Source organism: Acomys russatus, chromosome 18 (assembly GCF_903995435.1).
Source record: "Acomys russatus chromosome 18, mAcoRus1.1, whole genome shotgun sequence".
Lineage (NCBI taxonomy): Eukaryota > Metazoa > Chordata > Mammalia > Rodentia > Muridae > Acomys > Acomys russatus.
The window spans coordinates 58,918,890-58,945,311 of NC_067154.1; the positions used below are offsets into that span (position 1 = coordinate 58,918,890).

Below are 26,422 nucleotides of genomic sequence, written 5' to 3' on the forward strand. Positions count from 1 at the left end.
CAAATTAAGTAAAGGTCCTGGTTTCTGATGCCCCTTGAGATGGTCACCCCAAGCCTGTTTACTAGGCAAATACTCCTTAGAGTTGACATGCCTACTACCCAACAGCAGGTAATCAAAAAAGATAACAATGATGTAAGAATTAAAATGCAAAACTCACCAAATTATGAAAATTACGCCTTATGAAAGGCACTGTTCCATCTACCACCGGTTTCAACAGCTCCCAGCAACTGGTCGGCCAAGTAACATACAGACCATCGCTTTCTAAGTCATTGACCCACTGCAAGAGAACCCAAAGCCTGTTAGAGCTACGTCAATCTTACATCACTTTCAAATTTATGGTTTTTTACTGTATTAAATCACAGATGAAAACATATACAGATTTTGCTATATTTCCGATATAATAGCCAATTGAAGAAGAAATATATCACATATGACAATTGTATGCTTCCAAAAACAAAAACTTTGGCTCCTTTTTTTTTTTTAAAGAAAGGTTTATTCTATTTTTAGTCATCTGTATTGCTTGGTGTGTTGACGGTGGGGAGGAATGTGCGTGCTTGCACGTGGTGCAGATGCCTGCTGAGCCAACAACGTTGTCTGGTCTGACCGGAACTGGAGATGCCAGCTACAAACTACGGGTACTGGGAACTGAGCAAACCAGGAAGCACGCTTAACCGTTGGACATCTCTCCAGCCCCACTTCACAGTCCCTCGACTGTACGCATGGAGCATCTTATATTAAAGTTCTCTCCTGAAGCCACTATAAAAGCTGATGAAAGCCCACAGAACACCAGGAAGGAGATGGAGTGGGGGAAATTCAAGAATGGGATCATTATAATCCTCGACAGATGCAGGCACATGAGGAAAATCCCACTGTTACTTCACTTTTACCCCAGAGCACATTTTCAGACTCAGAGGCAGAAAAAGAGTCTCACTGGTCTGAAGGTTACAGTCAGGCTTCTCCAGCTGCCATATGTTTGTCTTCTTTGAGGGGAGTGAAGGAGAGATAAACCTGTTTTTTAGGATCCCAAGTGTGGGATCGGAACAGTCTTATGAGAGAACAGGTGAGGTTAATCCACTCGAAGACGAAGCACCTTGTGCGGGAGCTTGATTGTTGCCAGCTGAAAAGATCCCATGAACAGACTCTGGGAGGAGATATATAAATGAGCCCAGAACTGGAGGCGGGGCTTTTGGAGACTTGGGACAGTTTTGGCTGTTCATTGATTCACTTTGAGATGCTCCTAGAGAGAACCCCTCGAGGGAAGGCTTCAGGGCTCTGGCTCCTGCTGAGGTTCCTGGTTCTGGTTACTCCAGGCTCCAGCAGAAGAAATCCTGCTGATTATGCCAGGAGAATCATTCCTTGGAACTGATATCCTTACATTTTTGCTGTTGTGTTCCTTAAATCTCTTTTCATATTGTTTTGGATAGTCAGGTTATAAGTGACATATGCTTGGTTAATAAGTTGTAATAAAATATATTGGTTAAGAAAATTGAGCCTAGAGGGGAGAACAGGGAAGATTCTAGAAGACAAGGGAAGTGCAGGGAAGAAATGAATGCATGCTCACAGAGACTCCTGAATTCATTGGCTGCCTCCTAACCTGCAAGTAAACAGATTATACACACCAAAAACACAGAAGAAAAAGATACCATAGTGCTAAGAAAAACAGAGGCCAGAGTTCAGAACAGAGCTAAACACTAACTCCCTGGAGACAGTGAGGGCAGATCCTAGAGGTAAGACATAAGAGAATACGGCTCACAAAGCTCAGGACAAAGTTCTTAACAGGGACGCAGAGAACCTGGTGCTGGGACTGTCAGCCAACCTCTAACTTTGTTTTATTTTTATTTTTATTGTTTTATCAAGTTCAAAGCTACAACCATTATAGGGAGGGTACTGCCATACATGCCAGTAACCTCAGCCTTGAGGGAGCTGAGGGAGGAGTGCAGGCTAGCTTCATCTGCACAATGAGAACTTGCCTAATACTCCCACACCCAGCCTGCCATGGGGAAAGACTAGGATATTAAGAAGTCCCGAGGCTTTCCCTGGAATCCTCAAGACCATAGGTACTGGGATTAGCACATACCCAGGAAAGATTTAGAAAAGCTGTTCTCATTTCTAACTTACTTGTAAATTCTATAAGAAGCAAATACAAGTGAAGGGAAAGATACAAAACTTTTGGCAAACTTGTCACATGTATACAGTCTCTGAAAAGACTGAGAGAGATTTCTGCTTTTAGGAATTTATTCTTTCTTCACTCTTTAGCACACTTCTAAGTTAACATATCAGACACTATAAGACATAACTATCTCACCTTTAATAATAGTCATAGCAATGAGAGAGGATACCAAAGAAATATGGTTTGAATTATACTATCAACTGACTAAAAGCTCTTTTATCCAACACTACCAGAATATACATTCTTTTGAATTATAAGCAGATATATGATATCACATACAAAAAGAAGTCTCAATAATTTACAAAATTGAAATGGCATAAACTATGTAATCTTAAAATGAACTGCTTTTAAAATTAGCAAGAGAAATTCAGAAACATCATAAATATGCAGAAACTAAACAATATAATCTTAAATAACCAATGACTAAAAAAAATCACAAGAGAATTTAAAAGACTGAAACAGAATATAGAAAACTTAGGGAGCAGAAAAATCAGAGGGTTAATTATAGCTATATGTACCCACATTAAAAGTAATGATCTCTTACACTTTTGGTTGTGAGCCTAGCCTTTAGCGGCTGAGCCATATTCCTTCTCAAGTCTCTGATGGGGCTGAAGACCAGATAGTTTACTTTTACAATTAAGCTTACTTGTTTTAGGTTTAAGGTATTTTTAGGTATAAATAGATGTTTTAAGCTGATAATGAGTTATGATAGCTATTGATTTACATTCAGAATTTTAGATGCACCAAGATAGGAAAGATGTTTATTCAAGGCTGCCAAATATAAATAGCCAAAACACTATGAATGTAACATTTACATAATTCCTGACTGTTTAATGGTTCTTCTTGCTGTAGGTAGTTTATTGTATATATGTGTAACAATATAAATGTATATGTAGAAAATACTTAATAAAAAATTTAAAAATGATGATTTCACGCCAATTATTTAAATTTTCACCCTAAGAAACTAGGAAAAGCAAAGTGATATAATGAATGTAAAAGCAAGAGTCAATAGCAGTAAATATTTGTACAAAGGTAAATGAAATAACAAAACAGCAGAGACATACAGAAGGAGCTGTAAGCTGATGAACAACAAACTTGGTGAAAGTTCACTGGGGTTGACAGGACGGCAACAGTAAGGAGAAGACTCAAATGCCAAATCTGTAATGAGATCAAACCACTCGATACTGTAAAGTAAAAACCACGACACTAATCAATAACCCTTAAGAACACAGACACTATATATTGAACTGTATACACAAAACAAATGTGGATTCAGTGGTCCAAAGGCTATCAACTGGGGATGGAGAGATGGCTTAGAGGGTAAGAGCACTGCTTGTGTTTCCAAAGGTCCTGAGTTCAATTCCCAACAAGCACATGATGGCTCACAACCATCTATAATGAGATCTGGCGCCCTCTTCTGGCCTGCAGGTGGAATATTGTATACATAATAAGTAGATAAATATTTCTTTTTAAAAAGACTATCAATTATGATCAAGTAGGATGTCTCCCACAAATTAAAAATTATTTCAGCATATGAAAATCAATTTAATTCACCATGTCATTATAGGGGAATTATCATTTTAATAGTTAGAGAAAAAACTGAAAAGTTTACTTTTTAATTATGAAAACGTAAAACCAACTAGAACATGAAGGAAATTCCTTGTCCTGATAAAGGACAGCACACAGCATACTTAGTGCTGTCAGACTGAGGGCCCCAACTTCTGGGACATTACCTGAGGAAGTTTTTTTTTAAACCATGAACGCAGGCTGGGTATGGTGGCACACACCTTTAATCTCGGCACTCAGGAGGCAGAGACAGGTGGATCTATGTGAATTCAAGGCCAGCCTGGTCTACAGAGCAAACCCTGTCTGGAAAAACTAAAACCAAAACCCAACACAAACCAACCAACCAAACAAACAAACAAAAAATACACACCAAATCAAAACCACCAACACCATAAAAAACCCCTCATGAACTGGAGGCTGGTCAGGAGCTCTCTCTCACCTAGGGGCTTTCAGCTGAACTTGGAAAAGAAAGCAGGAGCTACCTGGAGAAAGCGGGAGCTACCTGGAGAAAGCGGGGGAGCTACCTGGAGAAAGCAGGGGAGCTACCTGGAGAAAGTGGGAGCTACCTGGAGAAAGTGGGAGCTACCTGGAGAAAGTGGGGGAGCTACCTGGAGAAAGCGGGAGCTACCTGGAGAAAGCGGGGGGGCTACCTGGAGAAAGCGGGAGCTACCTGGAGAAAGCGGGAGCTACCTGGAGAAAGCGGGGGAGCTACCTGGAGAAAGCGGGGGAGCTACCTGGAGAAAGTGGGAGCTACCTGGAGAAAGCGGGAGCTACCTGGAGAAGAAAGAAGCAGGAGATGAGGAGGTCAGTGGGAAGAACCCATCTGAGAGCTGAAAGGCAGTGACCGTTAGGTGTAGAACACAGATTTCTTTTTTGAAGAACCACCTGTTGCCTCAACAAAGACGGTAGGAGCAAATTTCCTAAGGGCCAGGCTGCAGTACAGACTGTAAAATTAGGAGCCAAAGGCGAGCTGGCCCAGCGTGATTCTCACCATGTTTAGATAGCATCCTGACTGCCCCAGATCGGAACCACTGGGCCTTATTACTGCTCCTGCTCATGGGACTGTCTGTCTTCTGACTGTCTTACCTCTCAAGCTGGAACAGCTGCTTTATGAGAGTCACTGTCCTTGTGAGGAGCTACTAAGCGGAGAGAGAATGGGTCTGTGTTTTTATTCTCTCTTCTGAGTCCTAATGTAAAACACTTAAATGTATTCTAAAGGTGACAAATGCACAGTTTTATGCTAGGCCTTAAAGACTTCAAATGTCCAAAACAAGGAATAACACGAGCACTTACCACTATTGCAGAATGCCGGATATCTAAAACATAGTCATAGTCCCACACAGGCGAACCTAATTTTAAAAATTTGTTCATATCTTCTTCACTGAGCCCAAGACTTTTAAGGCCGCTGATCAGTTTTCCTTCTGATTTCAGGATATCTAAAATACTTCATGTTCAAAGAAGAAATAATTTTATTTTAGTTTGTCAAAATTTTTAGGAAATCTAAAGCTTGACAATATTTTTTAATTGCGTATGTATATTCTCATGTATGTAGATGCACATGTGTAATCTGTGTATGCATGACTATGGAAGACAGGTCAACATTAATATGCAGTTATTCGGATATTTTAAATTTAATTTCAACATTTTTAAATTAATTCAATATTAAAATTCAAATCAACAAATATTTGACTTCCATGTTGTAAAGGCTATCACGGGGCGAAGGTTCAGTGGTTGAGAAACAAGCTAAACCAAGCTGCCTGTGTAGAGCTCGAAGTGTAGTGAGTAATTAATGGTAAGAAACTAATCATCGCATGGTGTTACTTTAAAGGCACAGAGTGCATGCTTGGAGAGCTTGTGACTCCTGAGATGTAACGTTTAGATATTTAGTATTTGTAGGGCTTAAAAGAATCAAGTCAGACAGCCAGTAAGATATGCAAAAACTGCCCCAAAGCCAAGGGTAACAAAAACTCCAGTACCAGCCATGAGAAGCCTCCTTAGAATGGTTGGTCAGGGTAGTCCAAGTGACTGTCAAAACAATACAGCTTCCTGAGGTAGCCTTGGCTGCCACTCAGTCTGAAGGTATTCCAAGTGCTAAAGGCACCACACACACTCAGGACACACTACCCAGGTGACGCAAGCAGAATCCAACTGAAAGCCTCTTTCCGGTAGTCAAACCTCCCAGGTGCCAGAAGGTACTGTGAAAGCTGCCAATGGAAGGAGCAACTGCACAAGCCTATGCAGCGGCCACACCTGGGATCACTTGTCAAAGAACCCGCTCTTTACAACAAGTGGAGACCATCACAGAAAACCACAGCTGGACACAATGGGCAGCCCAGCCCCACAGGATACATCTACACTTCAGCCGCTGTATCTATAGCATGGAGCATCTTGGAAGTGGGGGAGAAAACCTTTAAGACCAGAGTACCAGGAAGTCTGCTGTAGACCCTCTCCCAGGAGTGTCTGTGGAAGCAAGACAGGAAGGATGGGACGATCAGTGATGGAAGGCACAATGCTCAGCAGGGTCCATCACAGGCAGGAAACTAGCTATGGCTGAGACGGGGGCTAGTTAGCCTCTCTCTACTGTTGATTATCCAGTGTGGATGAGGCAGTCCTGAAACTCACACAAATATCCAAAACCAACTGTGCAGGTTGTGTTTATATATTTGTGTACATACATACATATGTAACCATAATATAAACATGCATACTTATATAAAACATTAATGATTTAATGTCTGTCACCCTAAGGGGACAGTATGGGAACCACTGGAGGGAGGTACCTCAGAGAGGCAGTATGGGGGGCATTGGACGGAGGTACCTGGGAGATGCTGGAGAAAAGTGTGGAGGGAAAGTGATGTCATTTTTTCTCACTTAAAATTATATTTAAAAAAGAAAAAAAAAGTTCTACAAGAAATGAACAAAGAAAGATAGAGTCTATAGGACCACAGTAATTCCTCACTTTCCACCCAAATAAAAAACATGAAGTAGCTAGAAAAACCCTCCTTAGATACATCTCTGTGAGCCATGCATGCAGAAAGGGCCCCTGGCAAGCATATGTCTGGCATGGCATAGAGAAATCCTCACTGCCTGCTCTAATTGTTTCACTCTGTTGGGCAGATTTCCTGTGGATCAATATGAAAATGTAATAATGCTGTTTAGATTACTTAATAATTGTATAATTCCTGGTAATGATTTTATAGAATTCTTGGAATAGAGATCCTACCTGCTAGAGATCTAGCAGACTGATTCAAACTGGCTTCTCTTGGCTTCTGTCTGAATTGCTGTGCTTGGCCTCAAACTAATTCTGGCAATATGTTTGAATCTTCTGGCTCCTTCTCATTCTCTGGCTTGTTCTTTCTTCACCTGTGTCTCACTTGTTCTCTCTCTCAAACCTGTCCTGTAAAACTGTCCCAGTAAGAAACTCTCAGTAAAACCAACCAATCAATATTCTCTCTCTCTCTCTCTCTCTCTCTCTCTCTCTCTCTCTCTCTCTCTCTCTCTCTCTCTCTCTCTCTCTCTCTCTCTCTCTCTCTCTCTCTCTCTCTCTCTCTCTCTCTCTCTCTCATTGGATATATCCCATCTCTGACTCATTCTGTCAAATCTTTCTCTGATTCATCACTTTGCCCCTCAATTAGACGTCACTTTCAAACATGGCTGTCTCCTTCTATAAATTAACCTCACCCTTTGGCTATATCCCAGCCAGATTATACTGTAATCCAGAGTGTATCTGCATTCCAGCTGCATCACACAGATCTAGAAAGACTTTGGATGAGATCCCTTTCCAGAGCAGCCATGTTGTTGGACTGAAATTCTTCTACAGGGAAGAGTCAGGGTTTGGAATTCCTTGAACAATCTACAGCCTTTCTAAATCATACATGAGAACATTTCTACTATGGAGCTTTCCCAGACTCTGAAATCTATATACTGTACAGAGCAAGGTCTAAGACTTTCTATATTTCATATGTGGCATTTTTCCTATATATCTTATGCTATTGGGTCCAAGTAACTATTATAGAGAAAAGTCATATTTAAAATATACTACAAGATGGAAGGTCCAAATGGACTATCAAATACACTGATTGCCCCCCCCCCAAATACATGGTGGGTGGGTAGGGTGGAATCTGTATTTTCCTATGCTTCTAAATTGTTAAAAAATGCACCTGAAACATTTTACAAATTTATAAATTTCAATTCAACAATTGCATATTCTGTAAATTAAAACTGAATGAGTGAATTAAAGTACGATATTTGTGAAATTATCTTATGATCCTGGTATCAACTTTTAAAAGTAGTTTTATTTTTCTCTGTAAGAATAACAAAAATTCCACTCTACTTCTCTTCTGTCTGACTCATGATTTTAACATACAGGTAGCTGGGCATGGTGGCAGACACTTTTAATCCCAGCACTCAGGGAAGCAGAAGTAGGCACATCACTATGAGTTTGAGGCCAGCTTGGTCTACAAAGAGACCAGGACAGCCAAGGCTACATAGAGAAACCCTGTTTGGAAAACAAAACAAAACAAAAAACCTTACAGGTGAGTGGCCACTGTACCAAAGGCCTTCCTAAATCTACCTCAGAGTACCTTTGAAGAACTCTGTTTGCCCTAACAAACTAGATGGCACCCAACATTCTGACAGACACAAATAAATTGAACTATCCATGTTAAATTCTTTCTGCTTAGGAAACACCTTATGCTGTTTGCTGTTCCTTTCTGGAGAATAGAATGCCAGACCTTTCAGTACAGTTCCAAAGGACTTTCTTGTTAAACATTAAGCTAATTTTAAACAAAAGGCAGTCTAGAATAATGACATAATTAAAGTCATTTATGCCCTTTATGCACCAGATACCCATCATCTCTCTCAGTTCTGATATTTTGAGACACTGCGCACTGTACACTCTAGAAGAACTCCAGAGTAAGAAGTGGTGCTTAGAAAAGTGAGGGGCAAAGAGAGGATGGACAGTAGGCGCTCAGCTGTGCTGAGGATGAACTACACTGAATGAGGTCACTGCAGGTGGCAACGATTACTATGTATTTCAAAATATGGAGATGATTTTACTGCTCTGCATATGAAGAAACTATGTCTGAGGTGACAGAAATGCTACTTACCACGATTTGATTATTACACATTATATGCAAATATCTTATTGTAGCCATAAATGTGTATAATTATGTGTCAGAATATTTGCTTAATCATTAAAACTTTTTGTTTTGAATTTTGACAATTCAGAAAAATGTTTATTTTACATAAATCATAGTTTATATTAATAATCTAACACTTACCTAAAAGGATCATTAACATCCATGTCAACATGAAGGCCGTTTATAAATAGACGAGCATCACCTGGCTTAATTTCAAACCTATCTTGTAGGTCCTTGAAACAAACCAAAAATAATAGTTAACCAACAACAGTCATGGTCTTAGCTCTGATACAGTACACTGAGTGTGTGCAGCACTGCCCCTTCAACAGGACAGTCCCCAGCTATGTGAGTGTGTGCAGTACTGCCCCTTCAACAGGACAGTCCCCAGCTATGTGAGTGTGTGCAGCACTGCCCCTTCAACAGGACAGTCCCCAGCTATGTGAGTGTGTGCAGCACTGCCCCTTCAACAGGACAGTCCCCATCTATGTGGTTGTGCAGCACTGCCCCTTCAACAGGACGTCCCCAGCTATGTGAGTGTGTGCAGCACTGCCCTTCAACAGACAGTCCCCAGCTATGTGAGTGTGTGCAGCACTGCCCCTTCAACAGGACAGTCCCCAGCTATGTGAGTGTGTGCAGCACTGCCCCTTCAACAGGACAGTCCCCAGCTATGTGAGTGTGTGCAGCACTGCCCCTTCAACAGGACAGTCCCCAGCTATGTGAGTGTGTGCAGCACTGCCCCTTCAACAGGACAGTCCCCAGCTATGTGAGTGTGTGCAGTACTGCCCCTTCAACAGGACAGTCCCCAGCTATGTGGTTCAAGTATCTTCAGCTGGTTACTGGCTTTAAGACATTTCTTAGGAATGCCTCAGAAAATGCTTCTGGAAGTAAATTCTCTCTTTTCATGTGTGTGCTCACACAAGCTCATGTGTGCATGCATGTCAGTGTGGCCTTGCACAGCCATATGCAGGGCCAGTGTCCTTAGCAACTCCTTGCATTGCTCATGTCCAGTGTTCTTTGTAGCCTGCATGCTTATACCTGAGAGGCAAACTTCTCTCCTTGGCTATTCCACAGGCATAACTAATTTTTCTCACTGAATGTTGTTTTTGAAAAGTCTGTGACCATTTCTACTTATTTCTTTCACTACACCAATAAGCTCTCTTATTATGTATAAAGTGCCTTACTTGCTCATTCTAGCTCAGTTCTCCCATTACACGAGGTACCTTTACATAGATTTGGATTTCTTTTTTACTTTAGAAAAAATTCTAATTGCAGTTTTAAGTGTTTCTTTTGCCCATTTTTTTTCTCTCGTTCTGCCTCAGGAACTCTTATATAAGTTTATCAGAGTTTCTTTATCTGCCTTTTATTCATGCTTTCCTCTTCGAATCTGTACAACTCATTTCTATTTTATTTTCTTTCCTTTGTGTTTTACATTTTCTTTTCTTTTTTAAGCTGTCTTTTTTTATTTAACTAATTTATTCAGATTACAACTCAATTGTTATCCCATCACTTGTATCCTCCCGTTCCTCCCTCCCTCCCACTTTCACCCTATTCCCCTTCCCTAGTCTATGACCGAGAGGGAACTTCTCCCCCACTTTACGGTCATAGGCTATCACGTTTCATCTTGGTGGCCTGCTTATTATTTCTTTTAGTGCCATCAGGCCTCCCCACCAGAGGGAGGTCATCAAATATGGGGCACCAGTGTTCATGTCAGAGTCAGTCCCTGCTTTCCAGATAACTGTGGAGAATGTCTTATCCGTTGGCTAGATCAGCACAGGGGTTTGATGTTTACTATTTGTATTGTCCTTGGTTAGTGCAATAGTTTGAGCAGACCCCCCTAGGTCCTGATCCACCCATTATGATGTTCTTCTTATAGGTTTTTAAGATTCCCTGGATCCTTCTTTTTCCCCATCTCCTATATTTCTCTTACCTAGAGTCCCAGTAGGATATCCTCACATCTATCCCAGTCTCCTGGTAAGTGAAGATGTTCATGGGACATGCCTTTTGGTCTAGTGCCCAGTTATAAGTGAGTATATACCACGTGAGTCTTTCTGCTTCTGGGTTAACTCAGTATGACATTTCTAGTTCCATCCATTTGTCCACAAATTTTAGGATTGCCTTGTTTTTTATAGCTAAATAGTATTCCATATACCACAGGTTCTTTATCCATTCTTCAACTGAGGGACATTCAGGCTGTTTCTAGGTTCTGGGTATTATGAATAAAGCTGCTATGAACATGGTTGAACATATGTCCCTGTTTTGTGGTGGGGCATTTTCTGGGTATATTACAAGGAGTGGAATAGTTGAGTCTTGAGAAAGGCCTATTCCCAGTTTTCTGAGAAAGCGCCAGATAGATTTCCAAAGTGGTCGTACAAGTTTGCATTCCCACCAGCAATGAAGGAGTGTTCCTTTTTCTCCACATCCTCGTCAGCATGTGTTGTCACTTGAATTTTTGATCTTAGCCATTCTGATGGGTGTAAGGTGGAATCTCAGAGTCGTTTTGATGTGCATTTCTCTGATGACAAAGGACATTGACCATTTCTTTAAGTATTTCTGTTGAGAATTCTCTGTTTAGTTCTGAGTCTCATTTCTCAATTGGGTTATTTGGTTTGGTGGTGTTTAATTTCTTGAGTTCTTTATATATTTTGGATATTAGACCTTTGCTAGACGTAGAGTTGGTGAAGAGTTTTCCCAGTCTGTAGACTGTAGACTGTTGCTTTGTTCTGCTGACAGTGTCTCCTGCCTTACAGAAGCTTCTCAGCCTCGTGAGGTCCCATTTATTAACTGTTGACCTTAAGGCCTGGGCTGTTGGTGTTCAGTTCAGGAAGTTGTCTCCTGTGCCAATGTGTCCCAGGCTCTTCCCCACTTTTTCTTCTAACCAGTTTAGTGTCTCTGGTTTTATGTTGAGGTCTTTAGTCTACTTGGACTTGAGTTTTGTGCATGGTGACAAATGTGGATCTAACTGCATTTTTCTATATGTAGACATCCAGTTAGACCAGCACCATTTGTTGAAGATGCTATCCTTTTTTCCATTGAATAGATTTGGCTTCTTTGTCAAGTGCCCATATGTGTGTGGATTCATTTCTGGGTCTTCGATTTGATTCCATTGATCGACCACCCTATTGCTATGCCAGACTATGCTGTTTTAATTACTGTGGCTCTATAGTACAGCTTGAGATAGAGTATGGAGATTCCCTCCAGAGGATCTTTTATTGTATAGGATTGTTTTAACTATTCTTGTTTTTTTTGTTTTTGTTTTGTTTTGTTTTTCCATATGAAGTTGAGAATTGATCTTTTGAGGTCTTTAAAAATTGTTTAGGTATTTTGATAGGAACTGCATTGAATCTGTAAATTGCTTTTAGTAAGATGGCCATTTTTACTATGTTAATTCTCCCGATCCACAAACAAGGGAGATCTTTCCATCTTCTGATGTGATTTTCAATCTCTTTCTTCAGAGATTTGAAGTATTTTTCAAACAAGTCCTTTACTTGCTTGGTTAGAGTTACTCCTAGATATTTTATATTGCTTGTGGCTCATGAAGGGGATAATTTTCCTAATTTCTTCCTCTGCATTTTTGTCATTTGTATATAGGAAGGCTACTGACGTTTTTGAGTTAATTTTGTATCCAGCCAATTTGCTGAAGGTGTTTATCCACTGTAGGCTTTCTCTGATGGAACTCTGGGGGTCACTTATATACACTATCATATCATCTGCAAAATAGGGATAATTTGACATCCTCCTTTCCCATTTGAATAATCTTGATCTCCTTTTGCTATCTTATTGCTCTGGCTGGAACTTCAAGAACTATATTGAAGCGGTATGGAGAAAGTGGGCAGCCTTGTCTGGTCCCTGATTTTAGAGGAATTTCCTTGCGTATCTCTCCATTTAATTTTATGTTGGCTATTGGCTTGCTGTATACAACCTTTATTATGTTTAGGTATGTGCCTTGTATCCTCGATCTCTCCAAAACTTTAAACATGAATGGGTGTTGGATTTTGTCAAATAATTTTTCTGCATCTAAGGAGATGATCATGGGGTTTTTCTCTTCCAGTTTGTTTATATGATGGATTACATTGATGGATTTCCATATATTAAACCATCCCTGCATGCCTGGAATGAAGCCTACCTGGTCATGGTGAATGATGTCTTTGATATGCTGTTGTATTCACTTTGCGAGTATTTTGTTGAGTATTTCTGCATCAATGTTCATAAAAGAAATTGGTCTGAAATTCTTTTTGTTGGGTCTTCGTGGACTTTAGGTATCAACGTGACTGTGGCCTCATAGAATGAATTTGTTAATGTTCTATCCATTTCTATCTTTTGGAGTAGCTTGAAGAGTATCAGTATTAGCCCTTCTTTGAAGGTCTGGTAGAATTCTGTGCTGAAACCATCTGGCCCTGGCTTTTTTTGGTTGGGAGACTATCAATGATTGTTTCTATTACTATAGGAGAAATAGGACTATTTAATTTGCTTATCTGATCTTGATTCAATTTTGGCAAGTGGAATTGATGAAGAACATTGCCCATTTTCCTTAAATTTTCAATTTTTGTGGCACATATGCCTTTAAAGTAGGATCTTATTTTTTGTATTTCTTCAGTGTCTGCTTTTATGTCTCCCTTTTCATTTCTGATTTTGTTGATTTGGATAGTGTCTATCTGCCTTTTAGTTAGTTTGGCTAATGGTTTACCTATCTTGTTGATTTTCTCAAAGAACCAGCTTCTGGCTTTTTTGATTCTTTGACTTGCTCGCTTTGTTTCTAATTTATTGATTTCAGCCCTGAGTTTGATTATTTCCAGAAATCTATTCCTCTTGGGTATTTCTGCTTCTTTTTTTCTAGGGCTTCCAGATTTGTTGTTACGTTGCTTATATGGGATGTTTCCAATTTCTTTATAAAGTGCTATGAATTTTCCTCTTAGCACCGCTTTCAATGTGTCCCACAAATTTGGGTGTGTTGTTCTTTCATTTTCATTGAATTTCAGGATGTCTTTAATTTCTTTATTTCTTCCCTGACCCAGCTGTCATTAAGCAGAGAGTTGTTTAGTTTTCATGTGTGTGTAGGCTTTTTGTTATTTCTGCTGTTGTTGAAGCCCAGCCTTAGACCATGGTGGTCTGATAGAATACAAGGTATTATTTCAATCTCCTTGCATCTGTTGAAGCTTGCTTTGTGACCTATTAAGTGATCAATTTTGGAGAAGGTTCTGTCGGGTACTGAGAAGAAGGTATAATCCTTTGTTTTGTGGTGAAAGGTTCTGTAAATATCTGTTAGATGCATTAGATTCATGACATTGGTTAATGATATTATTTCTCGCCTTAGTTTCTGTTTCAATGACCTACCCTTCAGTGAAAGTGGGGTGTTGAAGTCTCCCCCTATTAATGTGTGGGGATTGATGTGGGGTTTAAGCTTTGTTAATAGTTCTTTTACAAATGTAGCTACCCTTGTATTTGGAGCATAGATGTTCAGAATTGTGATGTCATCTTGATTGATTTTACCTGTGATTTGTACATAGTGTCCTTCTTCGTCCCTTTTGATTCATTTTGGGTGAAAGTCTATTTTATTAGATATTAGAATGGCTACACCAACTTGCTTCTTTTGACCATTTGCTTGGAATATTTTTCCACAGCCTTTTACTCTGAAGTAATGTCTGTCCTTGTGGGTGAGATGTGTTTCTTGAATGCAGAAGAACGTTGTGTCATGTTTATGCATCCACTCAGTTAGTCTGTGTCTTTTTATTGGAGAATTGGGACCATTGATGTTGAGATATATTAATGACCAGTGACTGTTAAGTCCCTTCATTTTTGCTGTTTGTTACAGTCAAGAGTTTGTGAGGTTGTGTTTTTGTGAAGGTGTAGTTATCTATTTCCTGTGTAGTTTTGGGTTGTAACTTGTCTCTTTGGAGCGGAGTTTTCCATCTAGTAACTTCTGTAAAGCCCGATTTATGGACAGGTACTGTCTGAATTTTTTTTTTTCATGGACTATTTTGTTTCCTCCATCAATGGTTATTGATAGTTTCGCTGGGTATAGTAATCTGGCCTGGCACCTGTGGTCTCTTAGGGTTTGCAGGACCTCTGTCCAGGCCCTTCTGGCTTTCATGGTCTCTGCTGACAAGTTGGGTGTAATTCTGATAGGTTTGTCATCGTATGTTACTCTGCCTTTTTCTCTTGCTGCTTTTAATGTTTTTTTCTTTGTTCTGTATAATTTGTGTTTTTATTATTCTGTGGTGGGAATATTTTCTTTTCTGGTCTATTCTATTTGGTGTTCTGTAGGCCTCTTGTATGTTCATATGCATCTCCTTCCTCATATTGAGGAAATTTTCTTCTATTATTTTGTTGAAGATATTTTCTGGGCCGTGGAGTCAGGCATCTTTTTCCTCAATGCCTATTATTCTCAGGTTTCATCTTTTCATGAGGTTCTTGATTTCTTGGATGTTCTGTGTCAGGAACTTTTCAAATTTAGCATTTTCTTTGATGGTTGTTATGCGTTCTACAATTGTATCTTCAAGTCCTGAGATTCATTCCTCTATTTCTTGGATTCTGTTAGAGAAAGTCACCTCTATGTTGCTTGCTTTCTTCTCCAAGTCCTCTCCGTCCCGTTTTTCTTCTGTTTATTCCTTTATCATAGTTTCTATTTTCCTCTTCAGATTTTGAACTATTTTATTGTTTCCTTCATTTGTTTGCTTGTATTTTCCTGAAATTCTTCCAGAGCCTCTCTATAGGTCTCTTTTATTTCTTCAACGTGTTTGGTTGCATCCTCTTGCATTTGTTTACATATTTTATTCGTTTCTTCCATTATCATATTCCTTACCAAGGATTTGAGGTTGTTTTCTTGTATTTTGATTGTGTTTGGGTTCTCAGGGTTGCTTTCTTTAGGATAGTTGGGATCTGGAGATGCTGAATTGTTTTGTTTTTTGTTGTCTGCATTCTTACACTGTCCTTTAGTAATTTTGCTGTCTCTGATGTTGGGAGGTAGCTTCTGGTGTCCTGCACTGGTCATTGAGAGTGGATAGTTGGCAAGTGATTATAGGTCATGTGCCCTTGCCTGTGGGGATCAGGGAGTTCTTCCCTGGCACAGGCAAGTGACCTGGGTTCCACTCCTGGAGACTTTGCTCTACACCTTAGGCTCCAGACTGGGTCAGCAGAGGTAGGCTTCTGCCTGGTTCCTTTTACACTACTGCTGTGATTCAGACCAGCTGTATTGGAGCCCAGACCGCAGGCACCGAGTACTCTGGCTGGTCAAGTTGCTCCCCATTTCCTGTGGCCCTTCAGTCACATCCCTGCCCAGATCAGACCCACTGAGCTGTGGCCACCTTTCAGACCAGAGTATAGACACCTAAGGGCAGTCCAGCCTCTCCCGAGGGCATGGGAGATCCTGCTAGGCCGTGGGAACTGTCCAAGCTGGGTTCTATCTGCCGAAGTCTGCTGGCTCGGTCTGCTGCATCTGGCTCCAATTTGGACCTGTTCCGACTGCAGGCTGCACGTGCTCTAGTTTGGCTAGGTGGACCCAGCCACCTGAGCTTCCACGTGGTCTCGGGCCTTCCACAAACTGGCATGGAACTGGTGGGGGGCATCCAAGGGCAGATTCACCTGTTTCTCTGAGACTTCCCCAGGCCAGGAGCTCTGGTGTACCACCATCCCACACACTGAGTTTGGGCTTTACAGGCTGACTGCAGTCTATAGGTGGGTTCTGTTCCAGCATCTGGAGAGTGGGGTTCACGACCTCCGTGGGCTGTTGCTTGACCTGGGGCCAGACCTGCCAGTGGTCTGCATTGTGCAGGACCCCACTCACCTAGTGTTCTCTAGTTCTGGCAGTCTATGGCTCCAGTCAGGTCCCTGGTCTCCGTGCAGTAGATCAGATATACTGCGTGATAGGCGCCACCATGTTGGAACCTATATTGTATTTTCTATATGGTCAGTTCTCCCCAGTGTTACCTGTAATTGTACCTTTTACTTGTAAATGTTTTTTCTTTAATTCTTATACTTTTCCAGTGTCCTTCCAGCTGTGACTTCACACCACACTCTTGGACATGGATATAAACTTAAGCCTACCTTTAATCTGCTGTGACTTCACACCACACTTGGACACGGATATAAACTTATGTCTACCTTTAATCTTAGTCATTCATTTCTGAACCTCTGCTGCTTCTCAGCTTCAACAGTTTTTAAAGTTTCTTTCTTTAAATGCAAGAACAAATCCTGTGTGTCAGTTCACCTATGCAGATTAGGGTTTCTTAACTACAAAATGGCCCTGTTGCCATTCTGTCTCCGTCTCTACATAGGCTTAGTTTTACCATCTATATTTATAAATGTGAATGAGCTAGATTTACTGTGAACAGATATTAGTGTGTGTGTGTGTGTATGTATGTGTGTCTTTTGGAGTGCGACAGATAAGAGCAACTTTTTATATTTCTTAGATTGAAGGTTGTTTACAGATCACATTAACATTGGGTCACTTAATTAGATCAAGCCAGTCTCTTCCTGAACAGCAGTCTGCTCCAAGGCTCTTATCTCCTAGTCATCTTTTCATTTTCTCTGAGGGATACACCTTTATTTCAAATGCTATCTTGGAAGTCATCATCTTTGGTGATTTGGATTGTGCAGGTGGGCAAAGTTGTGTTGTTTGCACTTTTGAAAGCAGACTTTAGGAACATGGAGGGCTTCCCTGTCTCACACTCACACGTGCTTATCTCAAGCCCTCCAAATGTCTTTGTTCAGGGGCATGCTGGCCTTTACAGTAGCTAAGAATGTAGCAGCATCATGCCTTGGAGAACAGCTAGAAGGTAAATTGTGTGTGGTAGGAACAAGAAGGCAGAAGCTCATCTGTTCTGCTAGCCATACTTGGTCATAACCCCAGCATGGCTGTTTCAGCAGGAAATCTCCAGTCATTTCTTCTGGGTTTGTAAATGGTTTGCTATCTACCTGCTGGGCATTAGAAGCACCCAATTAGATGATGTTTTGCTATTTAGTTTTTAGAATGCAGTTCTTAAATTTATTATGTGTATATATGTTTATCTGTATCTGTTTGTGCACATGTGTATGGTTGCCTGTGTAAGATAGAAGGGGGGTTGGATCCCTTAGAGTTGGGTTATAGATGGTTGTGAGGAGTCTGACATGGTGCTGAGAGCAGAACATAGGTCATTTGCAAGGACAGGATGCTCTGTAACCTCAGGTCCATTTCTGTGACCCTGTGCTGGCTATTATTTTCCTCTGCTTTTCCTTACACCATTAAAAAGCACAAGCCACTCAAGCCACTCTATTTAAAGGATGATGGCCACCGATGGCTCTCTGAGCATTGCATGATTAGTTCTTCCCACAGCATCTCTTTAATCTTCTATCTTCTAGCCCATCGACTCAAATGACCACAAGGAACAAAGCAAGCAAAACGAAAAACTCAAACTTATAAAGCCATTGATACCCAATATTTGTTTCCTCTCCTTTTCTAGCTTGCCTCCCTAAAATATAACTCTCAAAAGAAGCAATTAATAAAGTTACAAAAGGGGAAATAACACAATTTAGCTAGTTGTCATCATTAAAACTATTGGCAAGACTACTAGAGTGGCTGACTAGCCTAGCATCCGACCTCCATCACTAAAGGAATGAATACGTGCTCTCTAGCGTCCCTAACAGCTCGCGCTGTGCACATGACAAGGTCCTGGCCCATGAGATACACATCAAACTCTCCTAAAGGACTCCAGGAAGCTTTGATGAGGTGGCTCTCAACCTTCTTCCGCCCTCACTGCCTACACACAAGGACTCTCGAACTGCTGCTGCTCAACCTTCTTCCGTCCTCACTGCCTACACACAAGGGCTCTCGAGCTGCTGCTGCTCAACCTTCTTCCGTCCTCACTGCCTACACACAAGGACTCTCGAGCTGCTGCTGCTCAACCTTCTTCCGTCCTCACTGCCTACACACAAGGGCTCTCGAGCTGCTGCTGCTGCTGCCTCACCACCCAGAAAACCAGCTGACATTATACAAACACTTGCTGACACTGTGGGGCACCAGAGCCATAACATCAGTGATAGAGACTTTAGGACATTAAGAAATAAATCAACACTGCTTAGAGCCCTATGAGTCTGGTATTATAGTACTTAAGAGATAACCAATGGCACGGAGCTAGGCTATGGCCAGTATCATGACTATTAACTACAACCATAAGCACTAACATAATTATTATAATTAGATGATTCATAGACCACTTGGAATAATCTCACCAAACTACTATCAACTGTGCTGACTGCGAAGGGCTATTAGGCATGTTGCAGTAGTCTAACACTAGTTTATCCTTTCTAAGCCTCAGAACTAGTAATAATAGTCAGCTTTATCAGACTGTGTTGCAGCTGGGGAATGTGCCACAGAGGAAGTCAGTCTGGGCCAGAATGAACGCAGAGCTAGATTGTGGCAAATGTTCCATAGAGTAAACGGCACTATTATTTAAAGTATTTTTGTGACTATTGGCTTTAAAATTTTTGAATAATACATTTTGATAATTTTCTTCCCTTCCCCAACTCCTTCTAGATTCTTTTCAACTTCTCACCCACCCAACTTCATGTTCTTTCTCTCAAAAATCAACAACAGAAAACAAAACTCAAAAACAACAAGAAACAAAACAAAAACAAAACCTCCAAATCAAAACAAGTGAACAATGACAACAAAACCCCAAAGAGAAAAGTCAAAACAAAGCACATGAAAACATAGAGTCTGTTTTTTGCCAGTGTGTCCTGACATGGCACCTGCTCTGACGTGGCTGATACACCCAGTGTGTCCTGACATGGCCCCTGCTCTGACGTGGCTGATACACCCAGTGTGTCCTGACATGGCACCTGCTCTGACGTGGCTGATACACCCAGTGTGTCCTGACATGGCACCTGCTCTGACGTGGCTGATACACCCAGTGTGTCCCAAGCATGGCCCCTGCTCTGACGTGGCTGATATACCCAGTGTGTCCTGACATGGCCCCTGCTCTGACGTGGCTGATACACCCAGTGTGTCCTGACATGGCACCTGCTCTGACGTGGCTGATATACCCAGTGTGTCCTGACATGGCCCTTGCTCTGACGTGGCTGATATACCCAGTGTGTCCTGACATGGCCCCTGCTCTGACATGGCTGATACACCCAGTGTGTCCTGACATGGCACCTGCTCTGACGTGGCTGATACACCCAGTGTGTCCTGACATGGCACCTGCTCTGACGTGGCTGATACACCCAGTGTGTCCTGACATGGCCCCTACTCTGACGTGGCTGATACACCAAGTGTGTCCTGAGATGGCGCCTGCTCTGACGTGGCTGATACACCCAGTGTCATTCCACTGAAGCGATCTGATCTTGTCTCTTTGAACGATCTTACCAATCAAAAAAGCACTAAAACTTGCTTTTTATTAAAATAAAAGACCTAATTTATGAAAAAGTGAAGTAATATGGAAAACAATTTTTTAAAGAAATTCAAGCAAACCTTTTGATTTTCCTGTATTTCTTTTCTCATTTGTTCATTTACAGCAATCTTGGTGAGAGACCTGCAAAAACAGATATGCTACTTAATAAATAAATAGCATTCATTCCTCCTCAAGTGTTGAGATATTCAGTAATTCAAGTAACATAGTATGTTAGAAAATACTTATTTTCCAACGCTTCAGGAGGGTATTTCTATAGCTAAATGAGACAATGGTTCTGCATTTTATTTGTCACTGTGTTCTCTTCACATGAAATAACAACTGAAAACTCCATATATTCCCACCATACGCATCAAGTATTACCATAGCTTATATACAACCATTTTTGTTTTCAAACCGCTCAATTTTATAGGAATTTTGACTATCTAAGATTATTCTTGGTGTAAATGGAGAACTGACTTCTGGATCACATATACAAACAAAAATCCAAGCCTGGGTAGTCATAGCCCTTATTAAAAATGGTTTGTAATCGTATAACCAATACATATGTTACTGCATTAAATAACTTATATAGACTATTTAGAATACTTACTATTTCTTATGTAAGTGGTTGGTACACTATATTATTTAGAATAATTATAAGGATGTTATCTGTTCAAGTAAAATGAAGAGATTATTATTCTTTGAGTATTTTCCAAATGTAGTTCATTAAATTTTCAGATTTAGTATATTCAGAGATAGGGAGGCATGGTTATATTCACTTTATATTAGCCACTCTAGAAGATGAGGAGGCGTGGTCATATTCACTTTATATTAGCCACTCTAGAAGATGAGGAGGCGTGGTCATATTCACTTTATATTAGCCACTCTAGAAGACTCTATCATTCTCTCAGAACTTAAAGATAGAATTTAAAATATAAATTATCTGTAGTTATATTTATTCAAACCTATAAAATCCTTAAAAATATTATTTATATCTGTCAATGTATGCATCAAAGAAATTATCTAAAAGTGAAGATTGTTAGAGGGGTATGGTAGGTCGTACCTACAATCCAGCATGCAATAGTTAATAAACAGTCTTACTAAAACTGAATTATTTTACTTTATATTTGAGCTAATTTTAAAAGCTACTATTAATGAAGTCATATAGCTATGTCTATATTTTTGTATATTCATATTTCATTTTTTAGATATGAATAGTGACAACTTCTCAAATTCCTCACCATTGAAAACTGGCTGAGTCTGAGGTATGAATATCATAAAAACACATTATATAAATATGTATGTCACAATGAAACTCCTCATTTTCTACAATTAGTATCTAACTTTAGGTAAGCAGGAATAGTGGTGAAGTCCTATAATCATACCTATTGAAGATGATGAGGCAGTAAGATAGAGTATCTGATGAGATCAGCTTGGGCCATACAACAGGAACCCACCTCAAACAACTAAAAAAATAAAATTACAAACTTTTCTATTTTCAGGGGACCATAAAATGTATTTGGGATCTCTTGTGTGGAGCAGATTCTACTCATCTACCTTTCAAATGTAAAGCTACTGTCATTTAAGAATCTTTAACTTGAATTATAAATACATGGACAAAATAGTATTGGGGAAAACAGATTTAGCATTCAGTCCTTAAAAAGATAAGCCAAACACACAGGCTGCCCCCTAATCCCAAGAAAGCACCATGTCATATATACCTGTGTCTTGCTCCGTGCTTCTTCCAAATAAATTATCTGTAGTTATATTTATACTTATATACTTAATATACTTATTTTATATATACTTAATTTTATATATACTTAATTTTATATATACTTAATTTTATGTTACTTATAATATTATACTTGGTCATATCTAAACAAAATACAGATGTATCAAAGCTGTATTATTTTGTAACTCCTCATAAAATCTAAAATTGTATCCTGGCCACTCTGCATAAAGAAATGCATTATCTATTGAAATGAAAAGTTTGTTTAATACAACAGCCAGTATTTCCTGGAAATGGTTCAATTGCATATCTTACTAGCAGAAAGTATGACATAAAATACTCTATGCATTTAAAAGATTACCATACCAATTTTGACATCCAAAGCACAAGAAAATGATTTGGAAGTATTGTGGGTACATACAGATCACTTATTTAGAACAATACTTTTAGTATCATCCATGAAAGAATGAAAAAACATTTTCTTACTATTTGTTGACCAAAAATATTTTCTTAGTCTTGATTCTTATTAAAAGAATTTTTAAAATATATTTTCTTTTCCTTTAGCCTTTAATTTAATAAGTCTCTCTGTAGTGTAATATGAATGCATATATTAGTCGAATAAGAACTAAACACAAACAGTGAAGAGTTCTACACTTTGAAAAGCTACACAAACTACAATTGACATTTCATTTTATAAAATCAGTTATTCTCATGAAGTCCACTTAATGGGAAGAGATCTGCCCATGATCACACCAACCCACTTTAACATACCTGGCTTTTATGGGGAAGTTCTGTGAAATATCTTTCATTAACTTTATGGCATCATAGACAGGAGTGGACACAATTTGAGAAGCTGCTTGAAAACTAAGATCTGGAAGAAAAAAAATCACTAGGCATTGGTGCTAATGTTACAGAGCTTTAGACACTTTCATTCGCTGTAACTATTTTAATCAACGTTTCTCCCCACACGTATACATGTGTATGCTAACTGTATTGTATTTAGAATTTTTAAAAGTTTTACAACAAAAGTTTCCTCCTAAAGTTAAATTAGGGTATGACCTAGACTTTTATGAATGGATGTGTGATTTAAAACTTCCGTTTTCCACAAATTAAAAAATAATATCAGAAAGACACATGGAAAAACAAGTAATATAGCTTTTCCCATAAAAACATAAGGCTATTTTTTCTCTACTCATATAGAGTGAAATATGTCTTGACAAAAGCTTTGATGAAGAGTAGCAAGACACGTTGTTATTATTGCAGAGGACTGCTGCAATCTTCAGTGGTGCAGGCACTGGTGAGCTGCCAATACTCCAGTAAATAATCTCACCCACGCTCATGTAAACAACTCTAATTAAACTTAGTGGGATGTACACACACACACACACACACACACACACAACTTAGTGGGAGGTACACACACACACACACACACATACACACACACACACACACACACACACACAGACACAGACACAGAGGGAGATTACCTTGGGGGGAAAGAGCTTCAGTGCAAAGGGTGAGGAGGGAAAATTACTAAAACTCCTTTTATACATGTATAAAATGGCTGAAGAAGAAACAGCAGGGACACAGTTGAGCAGCAGAGAACTTGCCTCTTACATAAAAGCCCTGCATCCATGCCCAGCTCCTACTCTCTTAAAAAAATAAAAATAAAAAATAAAAATAAATAAAAAATAAAAAGAAAGAAAAAGAAAAGGAGCAAAGAGAGAAAAACAAAAAACACGGGGAAAAAGAAGCTCACAGGGGCCAATTCAGAAGAGAATTGCTAACGGGGGCTTAAGTCAATACATTAATTTTCTCTTTAGATATTGTTTATATTCATACTGAAATAAAACTAAAATTTATAGGTTGCATCATTTTCCTTGAAATGATAGTTCTATTGAAAATAAATCTCCATGGTTAGCCACAGTTGCTCTCAAACATGTTAGAAGCAGTAATCTTAGTGTCATTGTTTTCAAGAGTCAAAGAAAATTTTAAAGTCAAATTCTTTCACTACTTAATCATGCTGCATGCACTATCTCACTAGAAACAGAGTCTTGATTTCTCAAATAGCGGTATGGAAGCCACTCTGAAATAACATGGCTATTTCTGTTTCCATGTCATCTCTGTGCAAATTTGCATCAGCTGGAGGCAAAGCCTAGACAAACATGCAATGACGCTCGTCTCCCAGGGAGCACACCTAGTAAGTAAGCAGAGGTCACATTCCAGCCGTACCACGGACTGGCTGAGTCAACCGTCACTGCACTTCCTTACCCCACTCAACTATAACTAGTCCCATACGAGGGCGAAACCTCAGTGCTCCCCAGTGTCTCTGTCCTAATCCTGAAACACAATGGCAGTTTTACAGGCCTCTCTTTGCGGAAGCTCTCTTTTGAGAGTTAAAAAACAAACAAACAAACACAGTCAAGAAAGAAGATCTTATGCTCAAAGGTAACTCTTCGGTGTGAGTGTGTCATGCACATGTGTTAAAATGTCACTGTGCACCCTGTGCCCTCCACCCTGTGGAGGGATGCTTTGTACAGCAAGATCAGGGTAACTGAGAGCACATTTGGTTTTAGGCAGTCAAGCATGGAAGGCACAGAGCCTTAAACTGTCTTGCACATCTACTATCGTTTAAAATTATGATCTTCAGAGGTCTATTAAATAAACTTAACTTGATTGCATATGATGCAGTATAAGAATTAGAGTGAATTAAAAATCCTTACTTACTAAATAGCATATCAAGCTGGTAAATCTCGCTTTTTAAAAAATAAAATAGGAGAGGGCCTCATCTTCAGAAACTTAATATGAAAGTAAAATAGGATAGCTTGTATGAAAAGGTTCTGACAAGAATTTCAGGTAAAATATAGAATAGCTTTGCATTACATATGCTATTTTTGTCAAGAAAATTCTGATAAATAGCCTTTCAACCATTGAAAAAGAAACTCCTCACCTATAGCTGGGGATTGGGGAAAATAAGGAGAAACTGGTGGTTTCTGGTGTGAATTTGACTGTGGTAACTGCTGCAGAACTCTGAAAATGCATTAAGACGTACTGACCATCACACCACGGGGGGAAATGACCCAAAGTGCGAGTTGTATGTCTTGGTAAAGCTGCTGTATTTAAAATGGCACATGAAAGGCATGACGGAAGTTGTGCATAAAAATGGCCCAGCCTACTCAACCATTTCAAACAATAATGAAGGAAAATTATGAACTGAAAAGGAGTTAAACATTCAGTCCAACTAAATCTTGGTCACAGAATCTTGGCTTTTGGCTGTTACACAGAAATTGCTAGGCTAATAGCTACTTGCGCTCTCACCTGAAAATTTTCTTTTTTCTTTTTTTTTAATTTTAATTTAATTTAATTTTAGTGTGAGGGTGTTGCCATTGGAACTGGTATTACAGACAGTTGTGAGCTGCCATGTGGTGGCTGGCACCTGAAATTTTTCAATAATAATTGTCATTTGGGAAGCTGCTAAGCTAACCTGCACTCCCGGCATACTCAGGTAATTAAATTTTATTCCTTCTCAAGTTCCTGTTGTTGTTGAAGACCAGACAGTTTTACAATTAAGCTTAGTTGTTTAGGGGTTAAGATGTTTTTATGTCTAGATAGAAGTTTTAAGTTGATAATGATGAGATATGATAGATATTGATTTACATTCGGAATTTTAGATGCACCAAGATAGGAAAGATGTTTTCTTCAAGGTTGCCAAATATAAATAGCAAAAACACTACAAATATAACATTTATATAATTCTTGATTGTTTTGTGGCTTTTCTTGCTGTAGGTAGTTTATTGTAGATATGTGCAATAATATAAATGTGTATGTAAAAATATTCAATAAAAATTTTTAACAATGTCAGAGAAACACCAATTTTACGAGGTCAATTTTAACAAAATGAGTCGGGTACAGTAGTGCACACCTTTAGTCCCAGCACTCAGGGAGACAGAGGCAGGCAGGGCTCTGTGAGTTTGAGGCCAACCTGGTCTACAAAGGAAGTTCAGGACAGCCAAAGCTACACAGAGAAACCCTGTATTGACACTCCCATCCAAAAAAAGCCAATGAGATAACTCAGTGGGGAAAACCACTGTTGCCTGACCCTGAGTCCCCGAGTCCAACACTCCAGCACACCTCCACACAAAATACACACTTTTTGTTTAAAAGGAAATTAAATTTTGGTTCTGAACTCTCCCAATTGAACAAGGTTTGTTTTGTTTTGGTCTTGAGGATTGTGAATTTTTAACTTTTAAAAATGTATTCTTCTTGACAGTGTCATCACGCAGCAATGAGGTTTAATGTGTTCACTCAGGGTGTTCACTCTGTCATTGCCTCTCATGCACTCCCTTTCTGACTGGGTTGTTTCTTCTCAGGTCTCCCTCACTTTGGTGTGTGACTCCCTGAGTTCAGTTAGTGCCTCTGACTGAGCATAGGTAGGACCCATAGAGAC

At 39.6% G+C, this 26,422-nt stretch overlaps 1 protein-coding gene across 1 annotated transcript in view; it reads right to left on the bottom strand.

Annotated features, from left to right (window-relative positions):
• Uggt2 (UDP-glucose glycoprotein glucosyltransferase 2) overlaps positions 1-26,422 on the bottom strand; it is a 135,292-nt gene that overhangs the window by 86,582 nt on the left and 22,288 nt on the right. The window contains exons 9-13 of the mRNA XM_051160970.1: positions 22,744-22,843; positions 20,321-20,381; positions 9,019-9,110; positions 5,030-5,180; positions 158-277 (exon numbers count right to left, since the gene is read on the bottom strand). Coding sequence (XP_051016927.1) covers positions 158-277; positions 5,030-5,180; positions 9,019-9,110; positions 20,321-20,381; positions 22,744-22,843 — 524 coding nt within the window. The remainder of the gene's footprint in view (positions 1-157; positions 278-5,029; positions 5,181-9,018; positions 9,111-20,320; positions 20,382-22,743; positions 22,844-26,422) is intronic.